We start from the raw sequence: 9,614 nt of genomic DNA on the forward strand, positions 1-9,614 counted from the left end.
ATGTTTGCATAGGTCTCCAAAACTGGGTAAGTTGCATCTGCGTGCACACGTAGCCCTAGAGACCAAAGGTCCATGTCCATTTAATTTTGGGGTGAACTTTATTAGACTTCTTCTTGACTTTGCAGTGTCTTGATGAGATGCAACACCATGCTGAGATGAACAAAACCATTGTCTTCATTCAGGCCTCATCAGTCAGATTTCTACCATGATCACAGTACTATGTGCTCTCTCCTCATTACATTACTAATCCTGTTAACTTTTAACATCATCCTGCCACCTCTGCTGGGATCTGTCAGGTTGTGGAAATGTGTAATTGGCTGCGTCTCTTAAACAATCAATAAAATAACTGTTCAATAACTCTGAATTTTCAGAAGAAATTTTTTAACTTTGGAATAATTGCAAAGTCTATATTTATAATTTTATTCTCTCGTGTTACAGTCTGTTTTGTTATCTACCGTGTTTGTATAGAGTTTTATTTTAGAGTAACCATAGATCTATAGATTTGTACTTCAGTTCGTCTCGCTTCTCTCTGACCTCTTCTCCTCTGTGATGGCGCAGCAGGAGCTGAGCTGTAGACCTTAACTCAGATCAGCATATCCTGGCCTGCAGTGGTCTGTTGCACACTTTGAGTTTGCAAATTCTAGTTTACACAACAGCTTTCCTCAGGTTTTCACTGTAACAGGTCCAGGCGGGTATTTTCATGTTTCCAACAGTGGGCTGATATTAGGGCCTTTGTCTAACTTCTCTTTGCTGTTTGTCAGTATTTGTTGAGACCAATAAAGCTTCTGATCTGGTCTGTGTGCTGTGATCTCTCATTTGCACAAGGAAGAACCCATATATATATATATATTTCAGCAAGTTGCATTTTCGTCATCTTTCACTGATTGACTTTGTAGGAGTAGAGCTCCTTAAATCCTGTATCCAGCAAGAACAGGAAAACACTAGGCTTTCTTCAGGATCATGTGTGATACAATTTTCCCATTATACCAAATATCAAAGGTGCTTTATTGGATTGAGATCTGGTTACTATGGAGATCATGAATTGATTTGAGGTTTGTGATATGATGCATTATCTTCTGACAGCTGGAGGGATGGGCATGGTCAGCAACGGTACCCAAGTAAGCTGTGATGTTTAAACTGTGCCCAGTGTGCCCGAAGTGTGTGGTTCATGCTTTCATATTTATGCCAAATTCTGACCCGACCAATATCGCAGCAGGAATCAAGACTCTTCAGACCAGCCAATGTTTTTATGTGTTATAGACAGTGTGTGTGATGTGTGCCTCTCTGCACACACTATCATAAATACGCATAACTAAAGAAAAATACAATGTATAGTGTAAGAAAGAAGAGGTTAATAAGATCAAGATCCATCAAAAAAAAGATAAAATATGAATAACTGTGGGTTTATTGTATCATTAATTATATGACTGCAGCTCTGATTTACTTTTAACCAATTTCTGACCTTCTCATCAAAAGTGGGGAAAAGCAGTGTGGCAAATCTCACGGGCATTATAACCCATTTTATTTACATAGTGCCAAATCACATCGACAGTCCCATCAAAGCATGCTACATCGAAATTTTCTATTTTTTGGACCATTCTCTGCCAACCTTGTAGATGGTTGTTTAGGAAACTCTCAGTAGATCAGTAAATACTCATACAAGCGTCTGTGGAGGTTCTCAGTCATCCAGGTCATCATAGTCTAAGGATCTGGAAAAGAAAAGCATCTGGACTTCTTTGAGTTTCCTTGAAGACGTTTCACCTCTAATCCGAGAAGCTTCTTCAGTTTTAAGAGCAATATGGTAGTGTCCCCAAGAGGGTCATGGACCCCTTAGTGATCCTCTACCTAATCACACGAGAGAGAGAGTGTGAAAACGGGTGTAGGTCACAATCAGCCAAGGCTTCGGGTGAAACCTAGCCCCACCCTATCATGTGATTTACTGAGGTCAAATGGCCCAGGATGTGAGTGGGCGTTAAGGCGTCAGGCGTGCTAGGAGACACAGCAAGTCTTCTGGCAATGGCACGTATTGATGTGCCACCCTGGAGGAGTTGGATGAACTTCCACCTCGTTGTTCTTTGTAGGGTCCACATATCGCCTCATGTTACCAGTAGTGACACTGGCCTTAGCCAAATGCAAAACTAGTGAAAACTTGTTGCCCCTCTAGTGCACCTGTTGATGCCAAACACCAAAGGTGCTAAAACTGATGAAAAAAGTGTTCCTTTACTTTTTTAAAAAGTAGTATAATTTAAGAAAGTTATTTCCTCTTGACAGAGAACATCTGAAGCAGAGACAGATTCTAATCAAGAACCAATGACCATAAACTGAAAAAATACCCAACAGAAAACAAACCATGGTTTGTGCTGAAGCAATGAGACTCTAGTAGTGTAATATTATCAGCACATAAGGATCATTTATTGTAACAAATAATTTAAGTACTGATTTGATAGAATTTGCTAAAATCTTTGTTTAAAGTACATAAACACATGCATTCATCCAGACACAGCAACATATGTTGTTATTGTAATAACTGTATAAAATTATACAATTATAATTGGCTGTAATGATATTTAATCAGGTTTCATGCCATGAAAGACTTATGGACTGAATTACAGCAGCAGGAGAGAGAGTGAGCGAGAGACACACTGGAACTCGTTCCTCTGGTGCTCTATCGCTCACTCTCACTGTGCCTTTCGTTCTTTGGGGGAGGAGATTCAACGACTCTTAGCATCACTGCAGAAACAGAGAGAGGGCGGAGCAGAGGGAGAGAGAGAAAAGAGCCGGAGAGACGATAGCAGGAGGCGATGAGACAAGGAGAGATTTAGAGACTGCAGCAGCACGAAGCGCAGGAGAACAGAACCGACAGCAGCGGTGTCTGTGAGAACAAACACACCTTACGCTTTATTTTACGTGTATCTAAGTGTTTGCACAGTGTTTCTGATCAGTACTTATCTGTGTCGGTTTTGCTCTCATGACTGATTTATGTGAACTAACCAACCCTGATCAGTACTGACAGGTAGTGCTCAATTGATATTCAACACCAGTGATCAATACTGTAGGGCTATGCTGTGTGTGAGTTCTCCTTTTGTGTATATGTGTGTTTTGTTATTGATTAGTAACAAGCAGTGATTCATTAAGGCTTGAGCAGTGTGATCAGATCAGTCAGAATATTAAATCATATGTATCAGTGTTATATTTGCTGATTGATTATTGATTTGTATTTTTGAAGTGGTGACTGATTTGCTGCAGTAGTGATCATATGTCACAGTAGTAGTGATTACAAAGAACAGTGTTCATGATTTTTACCTTCAACAATAGATTCATTTATTAAGAACAAATTGTTTTGATTTGTTACTGATTGGTGTTGAACAGTACTGATTTGATAGCACTCATCAGTAGGTATCATTCATACTGATCTGTATCAGTCATTATTAGACAGTAACATGTACCAGCCAGTATTTGCCTTCAGTATTAGTATGGCTGGGTGTAGGAGTCAGAATTAGGAGAGTCAATCACACGGTGTAAAGGTTCTGCTATGGAGCAGTAGTGCATGCTGGGAGGTGTAGTTCCTGCACTCTTAAATAAAAAATTGAACAGGCAAATGGGTTTAATATCCATCACGTGTCTGTCACTATGAGAATATTAGTGGTGAAAACTCACTTAAGAATACCAAACTTTGTACTGTTTGCTGAGTTTCAGTATCGATTGTGCACAGATGAACAGAACTGATATTAAACTAGTTTATGTCTGTCCCTCCAAACAACACAGGCAGCGTGTGATATCATAACACATCTCTTTATCTGACACTCTGTGTCTCTCTGACAAGAACTTGGTGTGACACAGTCCAGCTGAGATAGAGGTCAGCGGGGCTTAACCTGCTGGGCCACCATCTGATTGGTGGGTGGTGATGATCGCAACAGGTGGATTGCTGAGAATCAACGCACGCCGACAGGACTCGCTATCCAGACCACATAAACCACACGCACAGAAGAAGAAGAAGAAGAAGAGGTAATGCACACTCACAAACAGACACGCATTCAGAGGTGATGTAACCTGGCTGCGTGTGTTTTTCGACACACCTGGGGGTTAGTGATACGATGACGCAATTAACCAATGTCCCCGCCTCCCAAACCCTAGGAGGAGTGAGGTAGTGGTGGTAAAGGGGAAGCTGAAGTTGTGTTCAGTCTCGGGTCTCGTGGCTGCACTTGGCATTCTGGTTCTGGTTGTGGGTGTGGTCATGGTAGCTCTGGGCTATTGGCCTCGTGATGGATTGTTCTTCAGCTCTCAGCCACAGGAGGGCACCGCCATGGCTTCTGTCTCCTCAGACACCCCAACAACTGCACCTGCTGATGCCCAAGTGAGACACTACACCACTGACACTGTGTGTATTTTACTGGGCAAAGGTGGTTTTCATATTTTGACTGTTGTAATGCAGTCATTTTTCACATTTTGTCATGAAGTGTTTCTTATCTTAAGTCAAGTTGAACATCTGTCTGACTGTTTCCAGCGAGAAATGAGAGAAGGTGTACTGCAATCAGATGACGTGCAGGATAATGGAGGAAGCGATGATGGTTTTAACCAGACAGAAACCATAAATGGGACGACCAGACATCTTTCACAAGGTTTTCTACAGGACTTTCTGGACAGGTAAACAAACTAGCCTGTCTGCTTTAGCCGAGGCTGCCAGAACAGCTGTAAAGGCCCTTTGGGAAGTTCTGGACTTGCAGGGGAAATATCTCTTCATATTGTGGATGAGATAGCAGGGTAACATTCATACCATGTCACTGCAATCAGTTAGAAATTAGTAGGAAATTGAAATTGCTTTGAAAGAAGTTTAGTTCCTACTCTAAAGCCCTGTGTAAATATGGAACAATTCACTGCCTCACGACTGCTTTGCAGATTGTGGTTGCATATGGAGAAGATGTGGCCCCAAACCTTTAAATTCAGGTGTTGTCAGTCCCAATGCCACAAGTATTGAAAATCAAGCACCCAGCAATCTTCACGTAGGAAAATATTTAGTATACACATCCAGAAATGCATACACTATTATATATTGTACATATATTTATTAGTTTCAGGTTGGCCATTCTTGTATTTTGCTCGTTTGTGTTGTTGTGTTTGCACATCTCTGTTGCTTGTGGGGCTCGCACACAAGAATTTCACTCGCATGTGCTGTGCCAGTGTGCCTGCACATGTGATGTGACAATAAAAGTGATTTGATTTGATTTGATTTGATTTGTGAAAAAAGGGGACATTGTTTCTGAAATTCACTGGATTCAAGCATAGTATTGTAAGAAGATGAAACATTTCCAACAGGCCAGTTGGGGAAATTCCTTCAATACCTTCCTCCAACATATTCCACAATCAATGGCATTATTGCAAAGTGGAAGTGCTCAGGAACCACAAGCACCCAGCGGCAGTCCACATGAAGTTACGTAATGCAAGTGCCAAGTGCTGTGGGGCATAGTTCATAAATGGTAAATGGCCTGTATTTATATAGCGCTTTACTAGTCCCTAAGGACCCCAAAGCGCTTTACACATCCAGTCATCCACCCATTCACACACTGGTGATGGCAGCTACATTGTAGCCACAGCCACCCTGGGGCGCACTGACAGAGGCGAGGCTGCCGGACACTGGCGCCACCGGGCCCTCTGACCACCACCAGTAGGCAACGGGTGAAGTGTCTTGCCCAAGGACACAACGACCGAGACTGTCCAAGCCGGGGCTCGAACCGGCAACCTTCCGATTACAAGGCGAACTCCCAGCTCTTGAGCCACGATCGCCCCAATATACCCCAATATAAAGGTTGCCTCAGCACAAAAACTGTGCTATAAGCTTCAAGGAATGGGTTTTCTGCAGATGTCCACATAGTGTATAGTCTGCTGTTATGTTCATGCATTTCTTTAACATCCTCGATAGGTTTTTCATCCCTGCTCAATACTGTAATCAGTACTGCACACATGCCACCAATGGCTATTTCATTCATCATAAACATTTCATTTTGTTAGATCAATAGCTAATTTCTTCTTGTATGAATGCTTCTTGACTGTGCTGGTGGAGATTAAAGTTGATACTAGTGAGCTTTGGCAGTCTATTTGGAATTTCTAAAACTCAGCATGGTCCTAAAAGTACTTCAGGGTGTTTTTAAGTAGCTCTCCTAAGGATTGGTCTGTTTTCTGATTGTCTCTTCAGGTATTTGTACTCTGATAGACTGAAGGTCTTTGGCCCACTCATCATGGGGATTGGCATTTTCCTCTTCATCTGTGCCAATGCTGTTCTGCATGAAAACCGTGACAAGAAGACAAAAGTCATAAACCTGAGGGACATTTATTCCACTGTTATTGACCTCCACAGCCTCCGGAAACCCAACACTTCCTCCTGCTGCTCAGCCAATCCCCCCAACAGCATTGTTAACTATATCCAATCAAAGAGCCTGGAAGCCAAACCCAGGGCATACCCTGACTCCCTGATAAACAGAAAGGGGGGAGGAGAAGGTGTGGGAGACAGTGGGGTGGGAGGTGGGCTGTTAACCATGCAACCTGGCAGCAGTAAAGGAGCAGGGGAAGGTTGGGGCAATGATGGAGGAGGACACGCAGTCTTCAGTATATACCAGGAACAAACAGATGCTCCTCCTCCCTCTTCCTCGCAGAGACTTTCCCTCCCCCAAAGTTTTAGCCCCACCCACCCCTCCACCTGCTGGACCACAAAGAATATGCTAAGCTCTTTCACCTTACCTCTGCGCCGCCCAAAACCCCCTGCGCTGCAGAGAAGGCACTCGGCTCGAGCCAGGACCAACCAGGGCTGGAGAGGGGACAAAGGAGAAGAGGAACAGCAGAGGAGGGACATAGGAGACGACAAACCAGGGGAGGAGGGTTATGGATGCCCCCCACCTCCTCAGCGCTACTCTAGTCCCCCCCTAAATAGACCCCTTCAGGATTCATTAACAGCTTCTTGCAGCTCCTCCGGCCTCTACAAGGAAGCACCGGGAGGCTCCCAGGCCCTGCTCCTCCTCTCCTCTTCCTCCCTCACCCCCTCCCACCTGTCCCTCTCCTCATTTTCATCCACACCACTGCCGCCCTGCAGGAGGCACAGCCTGTCGACCAGCATCAACATCACAGGTTATAGCAAATTAAAACACAGAGACAACGATTCATGTTCCCCATCATCACACAAAGTGATATCACAGGGTAGGCATCAAATGTCAGAGGAAGTGAAATCACAAAGAAAGTACTCTAACAAGGAGAAGTTGAGGATGATCTCACAGAAATATTCTGGTCTGACGCAGAAGAAAGACCAATCAGGACTTGACTCAGAGACTGACAGCACAACTCAGTATATGACCGAGAAACATTAGGGCCACATTCAAAGACTGTGTAAACACTGACTGTGTGAAGACGTCGAAATGGTGTGCGAATGTGGCTCTGTTGGTTTCTGAATTAGCAATAAGGAGTCTTCCAGAGAAGCAACAGCACAATATTCAAGAACCTGCTGTTTAGCTGTGTTGATCAGCTCTCTAAACTCTCACTGGAAAAGTTTGTATGGAACCTTTTGCCGGCAGAGAATGTGCAACAAAATGTTTCTGTGTTAATGTGGTAGCTCTCAAATAAGGGGATATTAGCCATCATCTGGAAAATGTGTGGAATGACTTTCAATGTACGGTATTCTGGGTTCCAAATGAAAAAGTGCAGACTCATCCATCACTTTAGTCTTCTGCATTAGTACATGACCACATAACTGCAGAAGAGCACTGTATCCACCAAAGTGTTTTGTGCCTCAGCCTTTTCATGCTGGTTATTATTATGGATGCCCAGGTAATGATATCCTGAGGAATCTGAAGTCAAGCTGAATGTAAGTGTTTTGTGTATGAGGTTCGATGTTATTTCCAGAAGACCTGTATTATTTTTATTTTTGTGAATGCAGTGCACTTCTGTAAAATAGCTTCAGTTTTTGTCAGTATTATGGAAAATTGCTTGAAGTAAAAAATTAAATGTACAGGTAACACATACCTGTTGTTCATATAAGTTACTCACTGTAGTGAGGATTTCCCATTTTGTTTCTACGACCTTTGCTGTGAGTTAGTTTTGACTGCATATCAAAATGAATCAGGATAAGTCAGCATTAAGCAATCTCACTACAAAACCTTAATTTAAATTGTTGGGAGGATGCCCAATGTCTTTAATTATTTCTATTAGTTTATCATTTGTACCCTGGAATACTTGTAAGCTGGGTTCATTACTTTCTATCAAGTGTACATGTTAACCTAAAAAGAAATGTACTCACTTTTCCCAGTTGTTGTTGACTTGCCGAGACGAAGCACGACTTCTTAGATTTGACTGATCCTAAACTACAAAGTTGTAGCTTCATGGAGTCTTCCACTGAAAATCTAACCTGCTTAACCTAAGTTTAATCTAAGCACAATATCACTGAAAATAAAGCACATTATGTTAAACCTTTTTTCATCTTTGTCTTATTCTAAATGTATTTATTGCTAATTCTTTTAAACTTGGGATTACCAGTCACGTGTTGTTCAGCAGGTAGAACCAAAGACAACGAGCCCCAGATTTTCCAGCTCTGGTCTGTCAACATGTTGGTGTTTGCCAGTTCAAAATAAAACAACTAAAGTTGTTTCATTTCTCTGTTTGGATATTTTTGTTGTTAAGGACAAATAACTGTAAAAACTAAGATATTGTTCTGGATATGAAGCATATTTTTTAGCCATTTAGCTCTAGTATAGTTAATTTCTATTTACAGAGGACTAGATGCAAGGTCTCCCTTCTGCACATCCACCTCAACTGCAGCCAATTTCTCCACAATGTGAAGTGGAATAGACGGCTAATGGTGAGCAATAGATAAACATCTATCTGGCAGAAGATAAGCCTCAATGCTTAAGGCTAACATTGAGCTAACATGTATAGCTCAATGTTGGATGTACGTAACGTATGTTTGAGGTACACCCTGGCTACAAAACCCAATATCACAGCAAAGCATAGATTACACACGTCAGTCCAACTTGTTCCTTTCATGGTTTGGAGAGGCAAAGTGTGAAATGGATATGCATGTAGAAGTTGTAGTACCAGCAAGGGGAGATAATATATTTAAAAGCGAGAAGTTGCTAGTGAGCAAGAAAGTGTCCTTAATCGCCAGAAACAGTTAAGCTAAGTGGCTAATATGTATTTACATGTAAATCTGCTAATAATGTCTGTTTAAACACTTTCCTGATTATTTTCATGTTCATGAAATAAAATATCCCCCTCTGCTGGTAATGCAATTTACTGCAACTTCTGCATGTATATAAACGGACCCAATGGAGCGGCATGTCAATGTTTTGCCATGATACTGGGTAAAATAATGTAAAATAAGCTGAATATTTTTTCTGTCCTGGGCATACACAGGAGTGAAAAAAAGAAGAGCAAAGAGAAAACAAGGACAAAATGCAAACTATGGAACACTGATGAAGAAAATGAATGGTACGCAAATTCAAATGTAGAGAAAAAAAAGAAGTGAAGTTAAAATGTTTGCTCATTGCATGAAATAAGGCTGAGAAACCTGAGCATATAATAGCTTAACAAGCTTAAAAAATGGATCATTCACGGATCAGCCCTAACAATAAGCTTTA

At 41.8% G+C, this 9,614-nt stretch overlaps 1 protein-coding gene across 1 annotated transcript; it reads left to right on the forward strand.

The window, feature by feature from the left end:
- The first annotated feature begins 3,904 nt into the window (after positions 1-3,904).
- Positions 3,905-7,352, forward strand: tmem200ca (transmembrane protein 200C, genome duplicate a). The gene is made up of 4 exons (XM_085361901.1): positions 3,905-4,005; positions 4,135-4,378; positions 4,505-4,644; positions 6,191-7,352. The coding sequence occupies exons 1-4, from the start codon at positions 3,905-3,907 to the stop codon at positions 7,350-7,352; spliced, it is 1,647 nt and encodes a 548-aa protein (XP_085218027.1).
- The last annotated feature ends 2,262 nt before the right edge of the window (positions 7,353-9,614 follow it).

The sequence above is a fragment of the Diplotaxodon limnothrissa genome, linkage group LG9 (genome assembly GCF_057381915.1).
Source record: "Diplotaxodon limnothrissa isolate DT_005_m linkage group LG9, D_limnothrissa_male_GT1.1, whole genome shotgun sequence".
In the NCBI taxonomy this organism is placed as follows: domain Eukaryota; kingdom Metazoa; phylum Chordata; class Actinopteri; order Cichliformes; family Cichlidae; genus Diplotaxodon; species Diplotaxodon limnothrissa.

What these genes read in the sequence shown, in the direction of transcription:
- tmem200ca (XM_085361901.1), top strand. Translation starts at nt 3,905, where the DNA reads ATGATCGCAACAGGTGGATTGCTGAGAATCAACGCACGCCGACAGGAC. An exon ending in AAGAAGAAGAAGAAGAAGAG is followed by an intron (nt 4,006 to 4,134) that starts GTAATGCACACT and finishes CCCAAACCCTAG; the next exon opens with GAGGAGTGAGGTAGTGGTGG. An exon ending in CTACAGGACTTTCTGGACAG is followed by an intron (nt 4,645 to 6,190) that starts GTAAACAAACTA and finishes TTGTCTCTTCAG; the next exon opens with GTATTTGTACTCTGATAGAC.